Raw genomic sequence first — 26865 nt, forward strand, 5'->3', positions numbered from 1 at the left:
TATTTGCCAGGAGACGTGTCTGAAATTTTTGCGTCATGAGTCACAAAAGTTATTCTGAATTATATCTAAATATATAATGAGGGACAGATGGCTTATGCATTGTGCAAAAACAAAAGGGATTCAATAAAATGGCTTTTGACTTGTTGCTATAACCTCTCGCCATAAAGAAATTATTTCTAAGATAAGATCTGAATAGTCTGGGTGATTAATAAGTTGCTTCCATCCAGTTGCACGAATCTTCATTTGCTACTCCAAATAAATAAAGTTGCATCAATAGTACTTGTATACATACAGTATATATAGGCTACATAACATCAGTACAATAAACAGTTTAGCAAACAGATTGAGAATTTAGACAAAACAACCAAAAGGTTCAATACACTTGCAGCATTTAAGCATCAAGACTGAAATTTCCTGCTCAACCAGGTTATCAGATTTTAGTCTTGTGCAATACTGACTGGCAGTAGACCAAGGGATTAAAACAGGCGGGATAGAATAAGTTCAGGACAGGATGAAATCTCACTGAAGAGCCTTTTCTGACTCCTTTCATGTGCACCTTTTAAAATAAGCTGCAGGCTCAAGGCTCAGCATCTTCATCAAATCCGTTAGTCAGTTTAAGCAGCTAAATTAAATTGTTTAAATCTCAGTGTTTGTCTATTTAACCTCAGTCTAAAGCCACTGATTTTCACCCAGCCGAGCCCATATCACCTGATGTCACATATCAGTGCCCATACAACGATCCAGTTCTGGGGACATGAGTGCTAATCAACACAGAGGAGACCGCTGCAAAAACACCGCACAGCATTGTGGTGGGTCCTGCCTAGTTCCTGGTTACCTGCAGACAACACATGCTCTCTGGTTCCTGATGTTGATCCCACACCCTGAGCCATCAGGTTAGTCATAGTGGAGCAACAGGAAAATTGGGTCCACACTATCAGACACCTGGAGCCATTGCAGCATTTTAATCACGATGCCAGCGTCTTCTTAATCTTGACTCAGCTAATGAGGAACAGTGCCAGACTGAAAGGCAAACTTTAGAGCTTGAAATAGAGATTCAGGATTTATAAGCTTGTTTAATAAATGGTTTACAACATACTAATGTAACTGTATATAGATGTAAGTAACACCTAACTACAACTACTACTAACCATACTTAGAAAACCACTTAATGAACAATAAGTTAACCCTTTGCTGTTGATACAGTACAACGGTTACTTAAGTTTCAGACATTGAACAAGGGTTTGTTTCGGTCCAGGTTTTCTCATTTATTTTTCATATCTGCTGCATATTTTGATTTCACTGTTCCCTGTTCATCAGGCCCCGGCAACAAAAGACAACATACAGAAAATCATGGGAAACCCTGTCAGGTCTGAAACACTGGTTTCTGGATAAGACCATAATTAACTGACAATCAAGTATTACGAGTTGACAAGTTAACAGTACAACTAAATATCTGGAGTCCTTCAGTGAAATTAATATTTAGTAGCAGATTTAAGTTTTTTTTATTTTGCTCGCACAGTGCATTTTCCAAAATATCATGCTTAATCAAATTACTGTAAATTAAAACCAGGACATATCCCTGGACCAGCAGTATGTGGTTCCTTTCTGGGTCTCTTGGTGATTATTTTTATTTATTTTTTAAACAACAACAACAATAATAATAATAATAATAATAATATTAATAATAATGGGAGGTGGAGATTGATTTCTCTACCTGAGTTCAAATTAAATTCAGATTTTCCCTCTCAACTCAAGAGGTCAAATTATTCAATATACACAGTTTAGAGAGAAGTAAAATGCTACTTAGTGAACATATTAAAGGACAGGTTCACAGTTTTCCAAGTCTGTCTAAAAACAATAGTCAGGTGGCCAAACAAACAAATTCTTGCTATAATCATTCCTCATGTTCAAACTGGCCCTTCCCAATACCCCCTCAATGGAAGTGACAGGTGAATCCACAGTCCCTATGCATTTAACAGGTATTCCTAGTCTAAAGTTTTTTAGATAATCAGATTAATTGGATGTCTTCCAAAGATACAGTCTTTTATTAAATTATGTAATATAGTAGGATAATTTAAAGCAGGAAATATTGCACTTAATTTGTCTGATGACTAAAGCTTCATAGACAGACTTGAAAAATTGTGACCCTGTGACAAAGTATTGGGGCTGGTGTGTGGATAGAGTGGACAGTGACGTTATAGGCATTACTCAAGACATGCGGGGCGCTATATTTAGATAGTCTGACATAAGATAATACACATCATCTTTTTAAAGTTCTGTGAGTGGTGGCCAAGGCATCCCCCTACTCTGAAGCACGGGCTGGACATAGCTGAAGAGATATATGATATGGAAAAACACACACATGTTCTGAGAATTGACAATTGATTAAAAATGGGGAAATTAGACTGCTTCTAAAACCCATGGCAAAGGCACTACTAAAACCTTTATATGGGGACTGAGATATTTTAAGTTGTGTGCCTTACTTACGACAAGTGTTTTTGTTCTGTAATAATTATATGAAAGACAATAAAATAACAATTTGAAATACAAAAAGAAAAAGTGTAAACTTATCCTTTAATGCAACAGTACTACTAATGTAATAATTCAATATATAATAATATATCAATTAAAGGGGACGGCAAGTACTTTTGCTGGTGCTAATAATATGTCTGTATTGTTAGGCCTTCTTGAGTGGGATTTTGAATGCAGGACTTTTACTTGTGCTGGAGTTTGTTTGTTTTTTTACATTGTTTGATACTAAAGTAGAAGGTCTGAGTACTTTTTCCAGCGCTGACCGGTAATACCTTAAATGTACTAAGTGTACCTGGGGCTTAGCACACATTCATAAACCGTTACATAATGCCCCACAACAGGTACATGTTGACACCCTGAGCTGCTGATTTGTTTACGCCTGTTCGCTGTCACATGAATTACTCGGTTTCCCAGAAGTCCTCTCGGCGCAGGCGCAGAGCGCGTTGCCTGACAGTGGTAAACAGACGTCAGAAGGGAGTCTTCGCCTCGAGTCAAAACAAAACAAAACAAAACAAGTCAAAAAGACACTGAAGGAGTGAATATTTGGACAGCAACGACGACAGGAACTTCTACAAAACTCACCACTGATCAAAAACGGCAACTTGGAGGGAGGTATGTGCGGGTTTTCGCGGACTTTTTCACGGATTGTAAACTCTGGAGTAGCAGGAGCTTAACCAGCTAACGTTACGGAGGCTGTCGTGCTGTTTTCAAAGTGCTGCGAGTGGGAGCCGACAGACCTCCGAGGCGACCCAGCTTCACCCAGCACCCGGGGATCCGCTTCGTAGCTCGTCTAACGAGACTTCGGGCCGACGATCGGCAGAGCTGCGGGCCGCGGTGGAAGGAGGGTTTTTATAACCGCTTCTTGGAGCATCGTGTGCCGCGGCCGGAGTGTGGAGAAACATGGCAGATGGTGACATGCGCCTGGCCGCAATGTGGCGGACCGTGCAGACCTGAAGCACGGACTTTTCTTCCCACATTTCTCTCGCCCCCACACTTTTATCAACTCAAACACTATTAAGCCGTTACCTAAATCTATCCACACTTTAACTTACAGGCCACAGCGTTTCATTCCGTTTTTGTTTTTTTTTTACTTTTAGACAGTCGATGAACAAAACCGCTGCTTGGATAATCTGCCGTTTTTACACTTTGATCCACCGGACTGGTTTGTGGCTGTTTGGGGGTAATTTAGGGATTTTTTAAAAACTTGGGTGGAGGTATTTTGTCTTGTGGAGAGCCCAGACATCACATTGTTTACAAGTGGAGGCGGACAGGGGCTCTCTTGAGAAGCTCCTTTGTAACCATAGCCAGCTAATCCCTGTTTGTAGCCTTCATAGCGTTACAGTAAAAAAAAAGTAGGTTTGAATCAGAAAATGTATATTTAATTTGATAAATTTGGTACGAAATAAAACTTTATATTGGTTTTTATCTTAAATCATTGCCTGGTTATACTTTCAGAAACAGTTAAAAGTACACTTTTGTGACATTTACTCTTTGACAAATATTTAAATTGAGTGTTTATTAAGAGGAATGGCATTATTGTATATCCATATACATTAATGAATTTGTAATTCATTTTCAGGCGAGCCTAAACCTCTGTAGATCCAGATGTTTTGGTGCTCATTGCCACTCTGCCACTTTTGTTTTTATTTCATTCAAACAAAGGGGCTCTCGTCTCAGCCCTCCTTCATTCTATATAAATCGGAAGGTTTATGATAGTTACTATTAAGGAGATTATTTGGGTTCCCTAATCTCCAATCTGAGGATTAACCGAGGCTATTGGTGTGTCCAGATTATTACGTCTCTTTTCTAGGCCCCTCAGTGGGTGAAGACTTGTTTTTGTGTCAGGATTTTTTTTTTCAACGCATCATCCGTTCAAAGTTAGACTAACTTTAAAGTTTAAAGGTAAATGTTTTAAGTGGTTCCCATCTCTGTGGTTAAGTGGAAGTTAAGCGGACCGCCATGGAGGAGTCATCGGTGCCCCCGATTGACCCAGATTTTGAGCCGCAGAGCAGACCCCGCTCTTGCACGTGGCCTCTACCGAGACCCGACATCTCCGCTGTCAAACCGGAGGGGGGCGATGGCACCGAGTCCGCCGCAGGTACCCCGCCCGCCGACGAGGATAAGCCCGAGCCGCAGCAAATCACGTCCGAGCCAGAGAAGGCTTCGGCGGCGGCCGAGGGCGGGGTCGTGGCCGGCGTGGGCGGAGCCGGTGCGACGCCCCGCAAAGGATCATCCAGGCGCAACGCGTGGGGGAACCAGAGCTACGCGGACCTGATCAGCCAGGCCATCGAGAACTCACCTGAGAAGAGGCTGACTCTGGCGCAGATCTACGAGTGGATGGTGAAAACAGTGCCTTACTTCAGAGACAAAGGAGACAGCAACAGCTCAGCTGGCTGGAAGGTGAGTATGTGCGGTGTGTGCATCTTTACTGCATCTTTACTGCATCTTTACTGCATCATTGAACAAGGTGGATTGTAATACTTTGAGTGCCATAAGTCATACATTTATAGCTTTACAGTTCATGTTACATCATAGAAGCACCGATTTAAAAGCCTAAAGTGGTGGTGGTGGGGTGGCTGTATACATAACATCTGTTGCACTACTTATCTCCATGTAACAATGTTTATCTGTATGGTCCATCCTAAAGAAAATATCACAGCAGCCAGAGGAACTTATCCCAATATTAAAGTATATCACATTAGTATTATTAATATTACTTTTATTACGATTATTATAATTACTTTATTTTAGGTTTGAAAAATGATCTCATTGAATCATCACGCACATCTAATATGAAGAACGTCAAAGAAAAACTTTATTGATGAATCTGCCATTTATTTTATTAATTGTTTGGTCTAAAAAACATCAAAAGATGGTGACAAATGCCCATCTCAGTATTTTACGACGCCAGGTGACATCATTAAATGTCTTGAATTGTCCAACAAACTGAAACCCAAAAATATCAAATTTACGTAAGGCAAGAAGACTCTACTATAGCAGCGCTTTGAAAGTCTTCATTTGTCTTATGTTTTTATTGTGGTCATGCATTTATCTTTTTTTATGTCTTGTGGGGCAATAACGATCTGATCTGAACTGACACAGTAAATACTTTTGTATTAGTTCACACCAGTGGCTCCCAACCTTTATTTAGCTTGTAACCCCAAAGCTATAACTGCTTGTGACCCATCGTCACAGTTTGCATTTGTCTTTTACTTTTTACCCCAGTTTTGAGATACAAAAACAAAAACTTATTATACTGTAATTTAAGAATGTAAAATTATCCAATGCGTCACAAAAAATAAGTAAACATATGAGGAAAGTCTGACAAAAGTGTTTTGTGTTTTCCTGTCCTTGGGTATCAGTAGTTTAGACGACAAAATTCTGTGTCATGATTCTCCAAAATGAAAGTATCTTTTAGTGTAACTTATTTCCAGGTGCATCCGTGATTTAGTTTCAGTAGGATAACTTAAACTTAAGCAGTATGTTTGCTAATAGTGATGAATCAGTAATTTAAATAATGTTTAATGAATAGAAGTCGACTCTTCATCTGCATAACCTACATTTTTCACAATTTCCTTTTTTCTTTCTCCCTGTTTTCAGAATTCCATCCGCCACAATTTATCACTCCACAACAAGTTCTTGAGGGTACACAATGAATCGACAGGAAAGAGCTCCTGGTGGATGCTCAACCCAGAAGGAGGGAAGACCGGGAAAGCTCCTCGCCGTCGAGCCGCATCCATGGACAACAGCAGCAAACTGCTGAAGAGTCGCATGAGGGCCAAGCAGACCAAGAAGCAGGCGGGAGCGGCCGCCGGAGGGTCACTGCAGGGTGATGGCAGCACGGGGTCAGCGGGCGCAGACAGCCCTAATTCGTCCCAGCAGTTTCCCAAATGGGGGGTCAACAGTAGTAGCCCTTCATCCCGTGGCAGCCTGGACGACACTGACATGTGGACCACCTTCCGTCCACGCACAAGTTCCAACGCCAGCACCCTGAGTGGACGCCTGTCCCCCATCGCTCCTGGACAGGAGGACGACGACAACCTCCCTGAGGACGGGCTGCTGGGAAGATACACTGCCAGCAGCTTGACCCCCACCCTCACCGAGACCCTCATGGAAGAGCTGGATCTGATCGATGGCCTCACGTTGATGACTGGGCAGCAGGGAGGGGCCAGCCCCAGCACAGCCCCACCGGCACCTCCCACTCCGCTGCCCTCTGCCTCCACCCTGCTGCCTCGAGGCTCCAGCTTCTCTTCCTTCCATCAGCTGCAACCATCCAGTCTCCCGCAGGCCCCCACCCACAGTGGGACCCAGGCCTCCATCTCTCAGTGCGGACCCAGCAGCAAGGAGCCATCGACCTTCAGCAACTCCCTCTTCAACCCCATGTCGAGCTCCGGGTCTCGTGGGAGTGGCCACTACAGCACACATGTGCCCTCCAGCCTGGAAGCGCTGCTCACCTCTGACTCCCCTCCTCCCAGTGATGTCATGATGACCCAGGTGGACCCCCTCATGCCCAGCCCTGGAGGGGTTGGCCTGATGGGTTTGGGCACATCTGTGGTGGGTGTGAGGTCCAAACCCAATCAGCTGCTGTTGGGTAAAGGGCTGGAGCAGAACACGGTGGCCCCCATGGCGCTGCAGCCTCAGATGCAGCCTCAGCAGCACCACCTTCACCAGCAGCAGCAGCAACAGCCACAACAACAACACCAGCATCACTCTCCGATGGGGTTGGGGATGATCCTCTCAGGTATGTCTCAGGACCTGTCGCAGCTCTCAGCTCTCAAAGCCCAGCATGCCACGGTGCCGGCTGTGGGCTCTCATCACGGAGGGCCCGTCGCCTCAGCCAATCCGGGTGCAGGTCTGCAGGCGATGGGTCCGTTTGGAGCTCCGTCCTGCTTCCCCACCGGTCAGGACCGACTGCCCACAGATTTGGACATAGACATGTTCACAGAAAACCTGGATTGTGACGTGGACTACATCATCAACAGTGACCTCATGGACGGAGACGGCCTTGATTTCAACTTTGACCCCATACTGCCTGGAGGCCAAGGTTACACGGGCCCGGCCACCACACAGGGCTCCGCTCACAACTGGGTCCCCAGCTAATTCCTCAGCTGACCACACAGTTAGCCAGGTACGCTGATCACACAGAGATACTAACATGCAACTAATGACTATTTTCATTACCGATTGATCTACTATTGATTATTCTTTTAGTCTGTAAATGTCAGAAAATTGTGAAAAATGTCCAGCACATTTCCCAGAGCCTGAGCTGTCGACTTCAGATGTCTTGTTTTGTCCGTCAAAAACCCAAAGATATTTAATTTACAGTTATATAAAACAAGAAAAAAAGCAAATCCTCACATTCGAGAGGCTGAAACGCAGAGAATATTTGGCAGTTTGGCTCAATAAACAACGTAAATAATTTAGAGCTGAAAGTTGTTTAGTTCAATTTTCAACAATTTTAAGCTAAATGTTTACTAAATGAGTACTTGTTGCTTCTCACTGTTTTATATCATTGTAAACTAAATGTTCCAAAGTTTTGGACGGTTTGTTGTTACATGTTTGAAGACGTGACGTTCAGCTGTGGGAAATTGTCGTGAGCATTTTTCCAGACACACCAAGAGAGAAAGATCGATTGATACTGAAAAACAATTGTCTTGTGTGTTCTAGCCCTAAAGTGATTATCAAAATATCTGCTACAGCAGGTGGTTTTGATTTAAAAATGTAAATGTAATTTTATTTTTATTTTTTTTACACCAATTACATAATTTCCATCGTCTTGTCTTGCAGGAATTGATCTCCAATCAAGATGACCTCACTATATTACAAAATAACCGGTGCATTCCTCCTCCCTGCTGGCTGATTTTCAAACACGACACTTCTTTTGGACTTTAAAGACAAAACCAGACCTCACTCATGTCATGTGCCAAGGCATGCAGAGGACAGGGAGGAGATCCAGGCTACTATGCACAATTTTTCTCCCTTTTTAAAAAAACAAAAAACAAAAAAACAACAACACTTGCAACAATTTGGCTGCTAGCCATTTTTATCTTTTAATCCAAACTGATGATTTTTTTAAGACGTGTGAAATAATGTTTTTAGAGTGAAAAGACAAATCATGAACTCCCCTCTGCTGGGAGTTTATATCACAGTTATGTTTCACCAGAATAGCTTTAGGGTCGATACGGTACCCCTGATCTCGATGGCTTTGGTAATGAAGACTTTTTTTGGAGAAATGGCCAGTTTTTCCATCGTCACTTGCCAGACCAAACGCTGTGTGATCGTCTGAACGAGGTGTAGCACTCTGCTGCGCCAGCGCCTCGCCTCAAGAGGGAAAGTTTCATCGTAGAAGTCGGTAAAAACCTTGAGGACTGCGAGTGTGTTGTGGAGAGGTAAAAGATAAAGACTGGACGATTGGAGGTATAAAATGTTAGATTGAACATCGGCTACACATCTTGCCCAATTGTGTACTTGGACTATGATTATATGTACGATAAAATTTCTCACTTAAGAGAAAAAACCTTAAAAGATGATGCTTTTTTTCAGTTATATTTGGTGATTCATTTAAGAGGGTATGTATTTGCAGTTTGGCATTTTTGACTTCAATCCAGTGTGTTATGGTAGATGTCAGTTAGATGGTGTTTTTTTTTTTTGTTTTTTTTTTAAATCCCTGATGTGCAGTTAAACTAACAAAATGAAGAAATGTGATTTGTGACATACACAGGGCATTCAAGGGTAAATTTATTTGCCAACAAGTGATTGGTTGGCCAAGTATTATATTGTCTTCGACAACAATATGCCTCCACTGTCAGTTGGTCTACCTGAGTTTTTTTTTTTTTTTTCCTTCCTTCCTTTTTATTTTCTTCTTCTCGAGCCTGTGCATTTTCAAAGCACTTAGGTTTCCTGCGACACAGGGACCCCAAACTAAGAGAATACATCCACATTAGGGTTACGCCATTTCATTATAAAAGAGTTTAAATCCTGTAAAAAAAAAACAAAAAAAAAAAAAACATGTAATGTACACGTTGCACATGTACATGATGACACACTATGCAGATTTATCAGGAGAACAAAATGAAATCTTGAAGGAAATTTTAAAAAATCACTTCTTGAAGGGTTTTGCTATTTAACATTTTCCTGATATTTTGTCGGGGGGGGTGTGGGTGCTTAATGTCAGAAATCCTCTCACACTTTAATTATTCAGTACTAACATTCAAGAAATTAATTCAGTGTGAGAAGTACAAAAAAGAATATATTTGATTATAGTTTTAATATACAATTTAGATGGAGGTAATAAATGAGATATTAATACATATGAATATATTACTAATGACAAGTGATGTTTTTTTACATTGGAGGAAGCATTTTCAGATAATTTTTAACGGTAATTTTCTATACGTTTATTTTTGTAAAGGATGAGATGCATGTAGATTTTTTACATAACCAAAGGAACACTAATATTTGCATTCGCATGGCATTTAGGGAGCGCTTGAGCCTGACACAGTATCTCAGTGTACATACGCTTTGCAAAAGACGCCTGTAACATGAAATCTGACTTTGAACGAGGCAAAGTGCATCAATACTTGACCATTTTAACTAAAAATTCCCAATGATCTGCCTCATCATTTTCTGCATTAATTGTGAATCCAAGTAAAAAAAAAAAAAAAAAAAGAAAAAAAAAATCTGCGCTGAAACGTGGCACGAGGAAAAGAAAAACCTCCGTCTTGCCGCTTTCTCATCTCAAAACGAGACTAATGCAACCGTTAACCTCTCAGGGTCACTTGGAAGAAAAACAACAGGAAAACAACTCTGCACAGGCGTAATCACAAAACGTGGCAATAGCAAAAAATGTTTATATTACACATTTTTCTCTGTTTCGACAGACTGGAAACCAACACGCCGCATCTTCGTTTTGTTTTCCTGGAGTCATTTCTGTCATGAAAAGAGTTGATCTCAAATTTGACTTCCCTTTCTAGAGAAAGTATTTTAGCTCTCCAGCCATGTTTATCAGTGCTAGCCTTTCCTTTGTTTTTGTTTGTTTTTTTGTTTTTTTTTTTGACTGCCAATATTTAAAACACTATAGCATGATGTTACTCTGTAGCAGGATGGACTTATTTTGTCATCTTCCCCCCTTAAAATTCTGTGTTTTGTGTTGTATGTAATTATTTCGTTCATAATCGTCGACTTTTTTGTGATCAGAAATAACATCCCAGCAATTTAAACTCGTAATATTCATCATTTCACTGTAGATATGTGGATATTTTAGCCTCTGATTTATATAAAGCACTCTTTTTTTTTTTTCCACAAATATTTTTTTTTATTTTATTTTTTTTTATTAATGGTGCTAGATGTCATTTGAGACGTATCCTGGAGTACGCCATGATGCAACGGGTGCATATCAGGGCCCTTGAATCTTTGAATTTTCTGTATTCAGCACAAGGATTTTGATTTATTGTTATGGCAAAAGTTAGCACACAATCAACTGTCCTTTCCCCTCTTTTTTTATGTATTTATATACATGATAATCCCCCCCAACCTGGTCACTTGAAAAGATCTGGAAACAAAGGACCACCTTGTTAAAACTGCATGATTTTTCTTATCATTTTAAATCATAACATGTAATTATCTTAGGAAGTTGTATGTGCAACAAAGCCCCTGTTCTTCACTAATGGTAAGGTGTTGGAAAAGTTATTAACAGTTGATAGTACGGGCTGCAGCATGTAAAGGTGGTTGGTTGGTGAGAATCGGCTGCACCAGGCTTTGATGTCTCTAGTTTACTTTTACCGCCTTAAAAAGGGCAGGTGTGGTGTTATTACTTCCCTTATATCTCCCCCTCTATGTAATTACAACTATCTACATATTTTTTCTTCAGTTTTCGTTAAGTAGCTGTTAGTCCCTCTATGTTTGCTTTGAAATTTAAAATTGCCCCATTTGATACAGTATTTTAGTATTCAGCGAGGGTTATTTTGGGGTTTTTCTCCCATGGGGAGGGTGGGGTGGACGGGGAATGATAAATTGTGCATAAGCCAATTGTGTTTATGATTTTTGATTAATGTCGATAGTTTTTCTTATTCTTCTCCCCCCTTCAGTCTTTTTTTTTCTTTACACATTGTAAAGTCAGCCAGAGATGACAAACAGTTCTGAACAGCAGAAATAAATTCAATAAACTGTTTAACCCACTTTGTCTGAGCTGTTGATGCAGAGTTAAGAGTGTTGATGCTTCAGACTTGAGGTTTTTTTTTTTTTTTTTTTAAATGTCAGACTGTATTTGGTTCTGCAGGTCTGCCACTAGGGGGTGCTGCTGTCCAGGAATACTGCTGCTAAGTATTCAACCAAACACAAATACACTAACTACATATATACAGTCGCACATTAATGTACTTTGTACTGTATGTTATTAAAACATGTTAGAAATTAAACTGGAGCATTCAAGTTCATTCTTGGCTTTTGAACTCGCGGTCCACTTACTAGCTTATTTTCTGTTTTAGGTTGGTTCAAACTCCATCTGCAAAGTAAGACTGAGATGTGGATGAAAGCTTGAGAAATGTTACTTAATAGACTGAAGTTGTGAAAATATAAAATTGAAGTACACTTTAAATATTTCAAGTTTTCCTCCTACTACATGTGCTGTATGAACTCTACTGATTATACACTTTTTTTTTGCCAGTTTTGGCTTATTTACAACAAATCCTATATATGTTACATACTGACAAGTGTTTAAATTTTTAAGGACAGGTTCACAGTATTTTCAATCTGTCTTGAGACAATACTCATGCTCATGTATACAGTCTTTGGTTGCTATGATTGTTCCTCCTCTGTGAGGAGATCTTTTCCTAATGTAATTTCGGTGTCAACGATAGAGGACAAAATCCTGTTTGTGCAAAAACGTATTTCAAAAAGTTTTACCAAACCTGTGATAATGCCTCAGCGGTTTAATTTAGTCAGATCAAATGGGAACCTTCCAAAGTTACTGTGTTTTAGAGCAATATTCTCTGTTTCTACTGTCACTGCAGCTCGACAAAGAAAAGCTGAGCAAACATAAAAGACGTTTTGAGTTTTGTGACTTTGAAAGAAACCCAGACTGCTGTAGTTAAATTAGAAGGGTTCCCCTCACAGCCAGTGTGGAACAATTCATGAATCTCCATGTACATATTGGTATATGAATACTGGCTTCAAGCTGACCTGAAAAAATGTGAACATCCTTAATACCTTTTGTCTGTGCTCTGCAGGCAGTTCCTTCCTCCTCACGGTTGGTTTTTGCTCAGATATCCATTGTCAGCTTTCAGACCTCATACAGACAGGTGTGTGTGTCATGTCCAATCAACTGAATTTACCACAGGTGGACTCCAATCAAGGTGTAGAAACATCTCACAGATGATCCAGAGAAATGGGAGGAAGCTGAGCTAAAATTCAAGCGTCACAGCAAAGTGTCTGAATATTTATGTCAAGGTGACATTTCAGTTTTTCCTTTTTAATAAATTTGCAAAAATAATCTAAAATTCTGTTTATGTTATGGGGTATTGATTTATGAGATTAATGAGGTAAAGAAAATTATTTTTGAGTGAACACTTTCCAAATGTGCTGTAATTGTAAATCGCTGCCTATAGGCTACGAACTCAGTCTAAAAATGAAGGGATTGCTTGAGTCATAATATAAAAGGTTTATATGATTTTTACATGAACAAAAACATGAAAAAAATGTTGGTATGGTTCTTTAAGGTATCCTGTAAAAAAAGAAATGACAGTAGGCAGCAGTTATTTTCATAGAGCATCTTTATAGAAAACATTTCTTCACATTTTCAAAAAAACATTTTTTTTGTCTTTTCACTTGTTCTCTTTTTTTGGTCGTTTTATTTTTAGATACTTGTCCATTTTTTTTAATCTGCTAAAGTTGAACATTTTTAACATCCATCTGTGTCAAAGGCTCTGACTGAGTTGCTGGGGCTTGTAGAAGGTGCCTGATAGAAAACACGGGCATTCACAACCGTAATATTTATCAGAAAGCGTGCTGACCAACATGAGGAAAAACAGTTCCCGTTCATGCAGGAAAAACCACAAGTTTTCCACTCGTCAGGTGGAGGTGTTTCTCAGTTGCAACCAAAGCCCAAATTCAACCTCCAGTAGTCACATCCCTCCACTTCAGCAGCACTCCAGTTTTAGCCTGAAGGCACCTGTGTTAACAGCGCTTTTGCTTTTGTCGATATGCACTTGTTTCTTTTCTAAATCTAATCTCTAAACAGTCCGTCACACCTCTACATCTACCCAGGCTGCAGCACAATAAGCAGGTCCTACTGTCACACCCAGAAACAAAACACAAAAGAACTCTATAGTTTACAAAAACCGTAAAAATAAAATAAAAAAGACAGAGAAAAAGATACAAGTGATTTAACGACTAGTTTGCACATTGTTCTGCTCTGCAAACTGTACCATGGATTTTGACTTGATAATCAGCCTCGATACAGATCACACAAAAAAAGCTTTAGCATAAAGCTTTGAGCAAAAACCCGAACTTAACCTCAACTTTTGACCAGTGCACATCTACGTTTGTGCACTTTTCATCTGTCCAATTCATCACTTTACTAGTTTTTTTGTTTTTAAATGACCTTTGGTCTGAAATTCAGTCTCTGATTTGATTCATTTCTGAAGCACGTCAGTACAAAAAAACAAAACAATCATTCTGCAAATGGCTCAGCTTTATCTTCACTGTAGGAAACAGCTCACTGACCACTTCAGTTTAGTTTAGTTTAGTTTAGATACAAATTTTCTTATCAGGTGTAAATTCTGTGGTTTGCAAACATCAAAATCCTTCCAATAATTCACTGAATATCTTGGATTAAGAAGAAACTTCACTCAGGGGTTCATCTGGGGTTGAGCACAAAAGCAAAATCTGAAAGTTTGAGGACAAACAGTCTAAAAATGTTCGTTACACATCATACAGTGACAAGAAAGGCGTCAGACCCACACTCTGTGTGTCTCAATGTCTACTAATGAGCTACCTTGCATTATAAATATATAAAGTTTTAAAAAGTGCTTATTAAAAGAAACTATAGTGATGTGATAACTTCCAGCAGTGTCACCGTTGTGTTTGTTCTTGACCAGCATTAATACGAAATGTCAGGGAGAGCAAAGCGGTCGTCCTTCACAGTCCACTTAATGTCCTCCTCCAACACTGACTAGGATTGTCCAAAAAACAAAAAACAAAGGCCCTGGTCTCCCATTGACATTCATTCAACTTGTACAAAAAGATATTTTTTGGGAAAGCATAGTTAATACAAAAGGAGACTGATTGAACTAAAAAGGAGAGCATTGGCCACTGTAACACTCTGCTACAACCAAGCAGTTTCTCACAGACGGAGCTGGAACACATGACAACAGGTAAAAATTAAAACAACGCTAATAATAATTGCACACAACCTTTTGAGAGCCGAGATGTTTGATAAGAGGACTTCACAATAAGAGAATCTGCAGAAAGGGGTGAGGAGGGGACTGTGGCACACTATGGTATAAATACATTAACTCTGAGAAAAAGAGAAGCACATTCATGAGGCACAGCCACAAAACAATGGAGCTCTGTGTCCTTAAACGTGCCGCTCTCGTCCCACTTCACTGCTTCTTTATCCTCGTGTCTCTGGGTCTCTCTGTACCGGCGAAGAGTTTTGACTTTGTGCCTTTCCAAGCACTTAGGCAATCATGTACTGAGTGATGGCTCTCAGAGCATATAGCAGCTCCGCCTGCAGCCGGGCCTCCATGATTAGTAAATTCACATGTATCTGAGGAAGAGAAAATGAGAAATGGGTCCTGAGGGTTGACTAGGGTTAACATGTTATATTTATCTAATATTTTATATCTCTCGTTTTCCTGAAACATCATATTTTTCCTATGAAAAAAGGTCAGTTAAAAACCCTTCTTACCCTTTCTGAAGTTTTAAGTACAGCCCAACTCAGCGGACACACTGGAGTTTTGGTGGCATCCGGAAAACAAGCCACAGCCTTGATGTACAGCTTCAAATCCCGCTCCAGCAGCTGGTTCACTTCACCGTAATCATAATCATCATAGCTGTAAACATATTTGTTCAAAACATATTTATTTACTAAAACTTAAAATGAAGAGTAGGGCTTTTGTATGAGTAAAAAAGGGTGTGTGTTTTATTGTTAGCACACAAATAAAATGAGGTTGCAGTCTCACCGTATTCTTAACACACAATGGATGTAATTCCAGATTGCCCTCTTCAGGTCGGGGCTGTGCAACGAGGGGAGGGTGGTCACGCTCCTGAATCGGTCGTCCAAGAGGTGCCCGATGTCTGAATACAATCTGTTCACTAAGGAGAAGCCGTGGTCTTCCCAGGAATAGTCCTGCAGAGTCAATACAACGACATGTCTGCTGTTTTAGACTTCTTCAACCAAAGAATTATATAGTTTTTGCTTTTCTTATTTGAATAGTTTTTAGAGGTAAAATGGGTCGGAAGAAGTAATGTGTCAAAAAATAACTATAATTCTATTTTACTACAGCATGCAATCACTTCAATGGCACTAAGAACTGGCTGACAGAGTACTGGCATGTTGGCAGAGGAACAGTGAAACATGTTAAACCTAATTTAATTAACCAGCCATGTGCACTGCTGAAAAAAACACATAAAAATTGCAAATTTATGTGGGAATAAACAAACGCTGGCCCCTGTAATTATTTGTAATGTTCTCTTGAGGAACTCATTTGAGTTTGGGAGCCAAACAAATGTATTAAAATGTCAAAGTCAGTATTGATAAACCTGCTATGCCTGGGGCTGCCTGACTTCAGACGACTAATTTACATCTTAATTTGGTCGCTGACCACTTGGAAGTCCACTCAAGCTGTGTCTGACTGAATGGCTCACTTCCAGACTGCATCAGCTCACACGACTACCAGATCTGATAAGTGTTGGCACGTGATAGAGGGTTATATCATACACGTGAGTTTGCTGTAGTTAAAATCGTAAAGCATGTTGTAAAGCATTTGTTGCTCATGTGACTAACAAACACATCAAGACCGTGACTTTCACTTTTCACCTGCCAGAAAATCAGGAACAAATATTCTGTGGCCATCGCACAAAAGGGACATCACCACCTGTCTGATGATACATGCACAAACTCCATGTCGTACCTGAACTCTAAATACTTGGAAGTGGTCTTCCTCCCTACGAGCAAACTCCTCATAGCAAAAGTCAGGGTCTGTGATAAAACGTGACAGATCTGCGAAGCATATCATCTCCTCCTCTTCTTCCATATCTAAAAAAAAGAGACGATGAAAGCAAAGGAGGTGGAGAGAGTGCGTCAATAAGTGCAACTGATCAGTGGTAATTGCTCAAGTTTCACACCATGTGAATGAAATGTTACGCTCAAAATACCCATCAGAAGTGAGTGGGAAAATCTAAGCAGTGTTTGTGTGTGTGCTTCTGTGTTCGTCTGCCAAGTAGGTTACCTGTTTGTTGGAGTGTCTGGGTCTGCAGAAGGCGCTCTTCTCTCTTCTCACGCTCCTCCTGGGACTTCTGAATCCTCTCTTTTAGACAAACCACATCACAGCTGGAGTCCAGAGACTGTTAACACAAATATCAGACTGATGAAGTTAAACGAACATTCATGTATCTTACAAGGAACAGAAAGCAGCAATTACTACTGCGGAAGGAAATAAACTAATCATACATGTATTAACTTCAGGTATTATCTCATATTCACACAGATGAGCTCTTTAAAATCAAAGTGAAGATAAGTTTGTTCAGATTTAATGCAGATAGATCGCAAATTCGTGGTCTAAATTAATCCTCTATTTCACACCACAGTATGAATTATAATTTATTTCAGTCTTTTCTGCAATTACAAATGCATCTTAGTAAATATCATATTCTCAAGCAAAGATAAGGCAAGCTAAAATTCTGCTGTATATATTGTATTATTATTGTTGTCATTAAAATCATGTATTATACAAAAATGCCAAACGTCCACGGGCTTCAGCCTCAATAATGTGTTCATTTCCAAAAGCCAAAACATGAAATTTAAAGAATTGGACTATTTTCACCATTTCAGACATTTTATAGACTAAAAGAATAGTTGTCAATTAATTGCGAAAATAATTCTGCAATTAAGCAATAATAAACTGAACATTAGCTACAGCCCTTCTGTATAAGCCTTCTAATTATAAAAGCCTAATGAATTCTTTATGAATGTCTCGTCAGCTTATATCAAATGGAGCAAGGAAAAAACTATATTGAAATAGTGTTACATTAAACATAAACCTTCATGTCCATTTCCACAGCATATTTTCCACATAAGAAAGTTACTGTATAGACACAGCATTAAAGAAACCAAAGCAAATGCAGTTTGAAGGTTTCTTGGCAGTGCAAATGTTCAAAAGGCAACACAAGAGGAATTTGTTTGCAAAACAGATTGTATTTCGTTCTGCAATCCTCTATGATGCTTATGATAATAAAAAAGAGTGCTGATTTGTTACCCGTCGTCGTGTTATGTGTTCCGAGGGAGTGGCGAGAGACTGAGGCACGTTGGTGTTGCCGTTGGCAGCATCAAAGGGGCAGAAGGTTGGTGGGGTACCGTTGGGAGATTTGGAGAGAGGGACAAAGTCTGAATCAGTGTCGCATCCAAACACAAAGCTGCAGAGGGCGTGGCAGTGGGCCAGGATCACCACAGCTTGCACCAGCTCAGCCAGCGACCAGCACTGTTCGCCCGACTTCAGCAGCGTCTGGAGGGAACAGAGACGAGAGCTCAGGGTCACACAGGTCAGATCAATCAAACACTTCAAGAAATAATGATAATTTTCACTGTGAAAATAAAAACAAAAACACCAAAGAAAAATTACATTTTACAAATTTAACCACCTATAATTTAATGGCTTTTTTTAATTTTTTTTTTATTTGTTTATCTACATCCTGAGTGGTCTAAAGAATCATAACAATAATGATAATAAAAAATTCAGTATCTGTGTAATCTATAATAGGTTTTCATCTCATACTGTCCTGTTACAGCTAATGAACATTTTGTTTTGTGGGGTTTGTCTGTGTTTTGCTTTGCTGTACCTGGATGTGTGAGCAGGCTGTGAGCCAGGGTTGGTGAGCCAGCACCTTGTTGATGTGGTCAAGGAGGCGAAGGCGAGGGGGCGCCGCCTCCAAGCCCTGCAACCACAGAGGGTCCCCGCCCACCCTCAGAAACTGAGCTGAGTGCAGGTACACCAAGTAGTTGCAGTGATGTCGTGCTGCAGCCTGGAGGTCATGGGAAGAGAAAGTTGAACAGATTTGGAAAAATGACAAACTCAAACATTGCATCTTGTTATTCTTTCATTTTGAATAATACTAGTATGATCCCTGGTGATTCTTGCTGCCGTAACAGACTGTGCAAGAGCTTCCCAAACTATTATGTGTTTGTTTAGCCTCATGTACTCTAGGATGACAACTGATGAGATCCTGGGTACGCATTAACAACAGCAGCCAGGTCACTGACCATGATGGCGATGTAATGGCGGTATGGCAGCGGCAAAGGACCGTCCATGTGCAGGATGTAGTGCTGCGTGCGCAGGAAGCTCTCCAAGTACTGAGGGTGAGAGGCCATCTGCTGAGACACAGCGTCCACGCTCCCCCTGCTGACCAGAGCCTTCATGAATAGCAGCGACACTCGCTCCTTCTCACCGTTCACCATCACCTACAGAAACCAGGACACAGAGGGCAAAGAAGGTTGTTTCCTGATGGGCTGTTTGTTACTGCAGTACAAGCTGAGGATGTTGTTTTCGTGAAGTTCATGTTCTGAAAAGTCAATTAACTGATTAGTCAAGCGACAGAATTAAATCAGCAACTATTTTGGTAATCGAATATCATTTGGGTCATTCTTTAATCTAAACGGACAAACATTTTCTGGTTTTAGCTTCTCAGACGAAGAGTTGATGCTTTTCTTCGTCATACATGACAGTAAACTGAGTAGCTTTTGCTTTTTGACTGTTGGTTTCACAAAATAAGTCATCAATGTCCAGCATTTTGTAAAATTTTGACATTTTAAAAGACAAAATGATTAATTGACTAATCAAAAAAAACCAAAAAAAAAAAACAGGTAGTTGCAGCGCTATACTCTATGATTTGTTTTAGTAATTAAAAAATTAAGTCAACAAAATGCTGGTTCCAGCTAGTAGAATATGAAGATTTTCTGCTTTTCTCTGTTACGTCACTGTAATGAGTATCTTTGTGTTTTTGGACAAAACAAGCAGTTAATTTTTCTGTCTGTTCATAGACAAAACAATTCATCAGTTAAATGCGAAAGTAATCAGCAGATTAGTCAAAGAAGAAACCAGTAATATAGACCGTCCTTTGGGGAATTACTGAAACTCATTTGGTAGCCAAAGCAGTCTGTCTCAAGATAAGGTTGGACTTCAGTGGCCACTCTTTGTGATGACAGGCTCAGGCTGTGCTTTGGACTGGACTCATGTTCCACACCTTAAATCAGCCGAGGAGAGGCAGTCTTGGAAGAGTAGCAGTCGTGATGCTGTGATACCGGCGCCACTGGCAAGTGAGTGCATTCCTTACATTATTCTTACTCCAAATAAAACAAGCAAACAACGGTGCTCAGCTGGGAGCTCAACAGACACACAGACACCAACTCATGTTGGCTGCAGCAGGGTCTGATGCTTCATACAACTCCTCTACATTATCTTAAATGTAGATGAAGCACCATGCATCACTAGGTATTCACTTAGGTGAAATGAAAGTAAACAAAAACAAAAAAAGCCTGATACACAGCTGAAACCAGAGGCAAGAAAACACCCAAAGTTGTCCTTTGAAAAGGGGATTTACATGCTGGGAGGAACCACAGATGAAGGAACTAATGTGAATGTTGGGCTTAGGAGGCCTTAAAGAGGGAAGCTGAGCAGCAGCAAAGAAGCGGATGAGACCAAACACACAAACATAGGAGTGACTAGGCTGAGCCCGAGGCCAAGAGCAACAGACCCATGTGGAGAGGGAAGCTGGCCTACCCTCATAGGTACAGCCATTTATTACCTCTCTTGCCGTCATACAATAGCCTCTAGGAAAAGGTGTTTGGGAGCTCGGCCACGGGTGAGGACTCAGTTCCCCTGTATGTGAAACCTGAGAGCAAGGCGCCGATCAAAGCCAAATGGTTCACTGCAGTTTGAACTGTATGAATGTTGGCAAAGACTTCTCCTTTTAACAGCACAGTCTGCTGTCTAGGATTATTACTGGCCTGTCAAATCACAGACACCTCAGCTTATGTCACAGGTAGTCGCAGCAAATAGCGTCAAGTGGGCCTTTTTACTTAATTTTAGGCCAGTACAGCTCAGTAGCATTCAGCACCATGTTTATCTGGCTAGTAGCTCCATGTGATATTTCTCTTCTCCCTGCAGTGAATGAGAGTTTCCTCCTGATCCTGAAACAAGCCCCACCTCTTGACCTATATAACGTCCAAGCTTGGATGTTAAAATACATGTTAATATACTACAAATTAAACAAATCTCGAGTCTCATTCGAATGTTCATATTTCCCTTATTTCCTTATAGTTTATATAAAGCAACAGAGAAATTGCTCTGAAAGGAACAGGAGGATAAAAAAAAGGCAATGAGTGGACGAGGGGAGTTTTGCACCAAATGAAAATCGGACACAGACCCTGACCCATTCTCACCTGTCAACGTACATCGGAAATGGTGAAGGAGGAATGTAGAGCACACAGGTGCCTGCCAATCAAAGACCTATTGACAATAGCATGTTCACACAAGTATCTCTCTCCAAACACAAGAGCTACTGATTAGTATGCTGCACTGCAGAATCTAGGTTACTGCTCCATCAAACAAGGAATAAGGCTGTTTAAATAGCCAGCATTTCAGAAGCCTACACCATACAGAAAACATGTTTTGAGTGCGACTTATTAAGAGCTTTAAAGACCACTTAACCTATTTTTCCCCATCTATCACTGTAGAATAAGCTAGGATTGTAACATTAAGTGATTATACTTTCATCTGATTACAAACAAGCCATGTGAAACTGTTCAAAAACTGATCTCTCTTCAGTTTAGCCAATACAGGATTTTTAATGGCAGATACAGATTATCAGATTTTTTTTTTTTTTTTTTTAATTTTGATGATAATATAATGAGCAAATATGATTCTTTTTGACATGAGCACTTTTGTTAAGGATCACTTACATTTGGTTGTTAAAGAACTGTGGCCAAGATATATGAACTGTGCATTACTTTTTATAATAGAAAAATGTGCTCAATGGGACAAACTACTGTAAGTACTGGCAACAACAGAGTTTATAAATGAATATAAAGATATGTTGTGGTGGTTCAATAAGAGAGAGAGAGACTTTTTAGGCCAAACAATTACTCAATTAATCAATAAAATAATCAGCAGAATAACCACTAATGGAAATAATCATCAGTTGCAGTCCTAATAGAATCACAGCCAAACATACAATGTGAATCCAAAACAATAAATGCATTTGGCTTTTAGGTTTCATACCTGCACCACACTTCTTAGAGATGTATGGAAAACATTTCAAGCTGGAAATATGCGAGATGAAAAGTCAGACGACTAATATCCCACCGGGGCTTAGACAAAACCTTATCAAAGTCGGACATCAGGGACGATCAGGTGATGTAATGAACCTGGGTACAACACTGGCTTTCACCCTGCTGAAGTGTCCCCTAAGCAAGGCACAGCCAGCTCCAGTATGTCTGTGCCGTGGCTCCTCGTACAGAGAATAAGGGAAAACCCAATTTCTGTATGACAATGAATTCATTAATAGGTTACTGCTGTTTTTAGAGCAGTAAAAGCTGAAATGACAGTCTTGTGTATCATACAGGGAACCCTGTGCCCACAAAGGACACTGTCTGAGACTGCAGTGCCCACACCAGGCTTCACAGTCAGGTGATAAACACACTGCAGTTTTCATCAAGAGAAAAATACATATAATACCAGCAGAGAAGAAAAGACAAACACAAAAACACAAAACACAACAAATCTCAACAGGCCAGTCATTAAACTGACTGGTTCTGTCATTTATTGAATCTTCAGCCACTGTAAAGTCCACAGCTTTGACAAAGACAGTAAAATAAGTAAGTGACAACACTTACTCTTACGCAGATTTAACAGATGGGGTTTGCCATTACTGGCCTCACACAATCAAAGAGGAAATTGGTATTTTGTGTAATCCCACAAACATGTCTGGACAAATACGACAGCAAAAGTCAAACTGAAACAGGAACAACAGCTGACGTGCATGGTCGTGCAGCAGGAAATGACACATCCTACCCTTTTTTGCAGAGTCTGCTGACACTTAAACAAGAAAGCAAAATTAAAACTCAACTCAACTTCCTATTTAAGATGACAAACAGTATGTTTATAGCAATGCTTTTTGTCTTTTTGGTTTTTTTTTTTTATTGCGAATTCCCCAGGAGATTTTCTGAGCTCTTTTTAAAGGTTAGGCTCAGCTGAAATGACACATTTTCCCTTTTTCATGGTTGCCAGACTCAATTAGAGAGGCAATTTTTACCACAATGATTTACCACAAAAGTGATCCATCCCACATTACTTAATTTTCATCAGAACTGATCAATACTTGTGATTAATATACACTAGGGGAAGAAGGTTTAGGCAGACGTCCTTTGTCAAATCTGTCCAGACACTCATCCACACTGCTTCATCTCTGTTGCCTGAAAACAAGCCACAAAAGCTGCACACAGGAGTATTTTTGATAAGGCGATATAGTCCTTACTATCCACCCACATGAAAAAAACACCCGCATGAAAAGAAAAAAAGCTGGTAACAAGCATGTGTGGGTGGAGATATAGAGGAAAAAGGAACACATCATCATTTAGGCAACGATGTATGGTATTACAAAGCATATTTTGGTTTTACATAGATGCACAGTCTCATAAAGCACAAGCACATTGAGGCTTTGTGCACGAAAACCTATTAATTCTACTTACAGTACACCCAGCAGCAACTGATTTTGAAAGAGAGCCATTTTTTCTAGAGAAAAACAAGCCTGAGGTGACAATCGCGAGAAAGCAATGTTGATATTAGAGCTGCTGTATTCAAATCACAAGATGAATTCAAACTTGTGGCCTGGCTGCAAAAGATAAATAACAACAGCTCACAGAGAGTCTGTTGTGAGCAAAAATTCACAGGTGCAGATCATTTGACATTCAAAAAAAAAAAAAAAAAAAAAAAAAAAAAAAATCTCCTTTCCCAACACAGGAGAGGTCATTTGTTTATTGATCACAGAGGACCAAGAGGCAGGGATGAAATGAAAAACAGGGGTGACGTCAGTGAGGGGAGGAAAGGTAAATGGAGACAAAGACGGGCTTTGATAGCAGGCTGACAAACAAAACAGCAGCACTGTACAAGCAGGAATACGAAGGAGAGCGCAGGACGATGACAGACAAAGAAGTGGAAAAATGATGCCACCAGTCTTCCAAGGGTAAATGTGTCAGCTCGAGATGAGACGTGCATGTGCGCATGTAGTGTGTGTGTGTGCGCATGTAGTGTGTGTGTGTGTGCGCATGTAGTGTGTGTGTGTGTGTGTGCATGTAGTGTGTGTGTGTGTGTGTGTGTGTGTGTGTGTGTATGTGTGTTTGTGTGTGTGTGTTTGGTAGTATTGGTGGGCTGCAGGAGGGGGGCTGCTGCAGATACAGGAGAAGGACATTCAATCTGCATTCCGACTGAGCCTGGAAGGGGTCCATCCTTATCATGCACCGGCGTCCTGATGGCATTACACCCCCCCACCCCTGCACCCACCCCCACTCACCCCAAACACCAGAAACACAAGCAGCTGGGGCCGATTTTGGCTCTGCAACCTGAACTTAGGGAGTAGCACAAAACAAACCAGCTGCAGCCCAAAGAGGTTTGGGGAGAGAAGGGGGGTGGGGGGGGGTGGGGGGGGCAGCACATGCAACACAACCAAGACAAACAAAACAGCCCAACAGCCAAACCCACATACAGTTGATGAGTGATTGGACCTGTCAGAAAACATGGCAGGCAGGTAGAGCGAGAAAGAGACGCAGTCACAAAAGACTTTGACTGATAACTGGTAATTCATTACTTATCTTGTTCATAAACAAAAATATCAGTCAGGTCCTCAAATTTTGTGGTGCTTAAATGCCTGACAAATACGTGCTGTTTATTTTAAAAGACAGCTTTGGGTGTAAGTTGCATTATTTGCCTCTGCAACAACGTTTGTTTCAATACACATACTGAATGTTTGTCACCAGTTACAGACAATTATGTAGACAAAAACACAAGAATAGAGTAAATGCAAGCTAAATGAAAATGATGAACTGCAAACAGTGAGAGCTGGTGGTGAAAAGTAACACAAATCTGGAGTTGAAACCACAGCAGAGGGTTTTGAATCCCTTGCTGCTCGCATTCCTCCCTGTTTTGCTCCATTTCTGGACTCTAATCTGCAGCAAACATGCCTTTTTGGACTGGACCTGAGACAGCGCCCCCTATCTGTTGCAAAATGAAAAACAGCGACAGAGGAGAAAAACAACTTTGATTGGCAGTCCAGTTCAGCCAGCAAAAACAGCACAATAAAAGTCGCCAACCTTTAGCCGGACCGCAACCAGGAAAAACGGAAAAATCCCCGTCAGTCCTCGTGGATTAAAGCATATAGACTGCTGTGTCTTTTCGACCAGACCTTATATCTTATTTATAAGTAAATAAGTGACACTGCATTACTTGAGACACATCTCTCCCAAATCCTCAGATGATGTCATCCTCACCTACAGCCGTCTCCTCACACAGCAACGACTTCAGACCCTCACTGCATTATAATGATATAATTTGGCAAGAAGAAATCGGTGGAAAACTTAAATATATCCGCATATTACAAGGAAGCACTTAAAATCAACGCTGGTGGAAGAACAAAAGCAGAGTCTATGTTGCACTGTTAGAGCAGTCGTTGTGATGTTAATCTCAAGAACACACAGCTGATTTTAGTGAAACTGTTCATATTTAGTTGCACTGACGTTAATGTAGCTTAGAAACGTTAGCGGTTTAAAGACTGACGAAGTGGTTTGCGAGCTTTACGTGACATTTTAACGGCTGGGAATGGAAACAACAAAAATGTTTCCTGATGGTGAGGAAATGTGGCAGCTCCTAATCTTGAACTGAATCACGAAAATCATCTTTTGTGTGTTTTCTTTCATACCGTTTAAATACCAGTACGTTTGCTCGATAAACCGTTAGCTGAGTTAGCTAGATGGGAAGTTTGGTTGTTTGCTAGCTTACTCCACTGGCTGACACTATGATGAAAAGTTTACAGACTGAAAAAACTATTAACCTTAACTTTTATCTAACACGTCGTCCCTTCGCTCCACAAAGATTTCAATTAAAACTAAAACAGCAGCAAAGCAAACAGCTTGTGGGGAGACTAGCTTTTTTCTTTGATATAAAATAATCGCTTCGACAAATGAATGAACGTTACTCAGGCTATTCGGTTAGCCGCTAGCTTTAAATGCGTTAAAACTGTGTTTCAGCTTCGTCTAGTGTCAGCTTTAACCTACCTGTTTCTGGACTCGCTGGCACTGGGTTCTCAGGGGGTACTCCATTTTATTCGCACAGATGATCATTTTCCAAAAAAGTGTGCTATTGCATGGAGGCGGCTCTGTCTTTTCTTGCTGCTTTCCAAGCTAGCTAACAAAGGCAAATAGCCTGCCGCTGGCCGAAGTCAGTCCGTCAGTCCTTAGCTGAAGAATGGACTGCGAGGAGAGAAAAGCTTCCCAGAGCAGAGCTGACAGCTCCGGTAACAGTGTGCCCAATCAAAGCACAGGAGGCGGAGCTGGCTGACTGAGGGTTATATCCAAATGCTAATGAACATCTGCAAACAACAGCGCAGAGGCAAAACAGGCAGACAGAGCAGGACTCACACAGTCAGACTACCGACTTCATACAAGTTCATTGAAACAAGGCCCCAAAAGCCCCAGATTTACTCTATTTCTGTCTAAATAATTTGATTAATCGCAAATTTGCACCACTTCAGTACAATATCAACTATACCAGGTCCCGCATCCTCCATCTTGTGGACCCAGTTTTGAAGAGGGACCCTGTGTCAGTATCTATTTTTAAGACGTTAATTGATTTAGTTTCTATTGTGGTCGTTGAAATGCTTTATCAAACTGCTTTAATTATTTGTGTCAAGTCATTAACACAGAGAACATCAGGCAAGGTAATTTTATTGCATCTTAGATATGAGCAAATCACAGGAAAATGGGCTCCCTGAGTACAGACAGGTAAAAGGCCCCTGCCTCTCTGAAAATATGGTCATTTTTCATCTTTGTGGATCTTTTGTGTCTTTATC

The 26865-nt window shown here is 40.5% G+C and overlaps 2 protein-coding genes across 2 annotated transcripts; one reads left to right on the forward strand and one right to left on the reverse strand.

Annotated features, from left to right (window-relative positions):
- Positions 1-1277: 1277 nt before the first annotated feature.
- foxo4 (forkhead box O4) lies at positions 1278-10211 on the forward strand. Its single transcript, XM_056382266.1, has 3 exons — positions 1278-4932; positions 6133-7660; positions 8320-10211. Exons 1-2 carry the CDS (start codon positions 4492-4494, stop codon positions 7630-7632), a joined length of 1941 nt encoding a protein of 646 aa, XP_056238241.1. The 5' UTR covers positions 1278-4491; the 3' UTR covers positions 7633-7660; positions 8320-10211.
- A 3072-nt stretch (positions 10212-13283) lies between these two features.
- Positions 13284-26280, reverse strand: sesn4 (sestrin 4). Its single transcript, XM_056382267.1, has 9 exons — positions 26072-26280; positions 19010-19207; positions 18589-18771; positions 18009-18254; positions 16983-17097; positions 16665-16789; positions 15714-15880; positions 15440-15584; positions 13284-15298 (listed from the first exon to the last, which is right to left on the reverse strand). Exons 1-9 carry the CDS (start codon positions 26135-26137, stop codon positions 15209-15211), a joined length of 1335 nt encoding a protein of 444 aa, XP_056238242.1. The 5' UTR covers positions 26138-26280; the 3' UTR covers positions 13284-15208.
- Between the last annotated feature and the right edge of the window lie 585 nt (positions 26281-26865).

The sequence above is a fragment of the Seriola aureovittata genome, chromosome 8 (assembly GCF_021018895.1).
Source record: "Seriola aureovittata isolate HTS-2021-v1 ecotype China chromosome 8, ASM2101889v1, whole genome shotgun sequence".
Lineage (NCBI taxonomy): Eukaryota > Metazoa > Chordata > Actinopteri > Carangiformes > Carangidae > Seriola > Seriola aureovittata.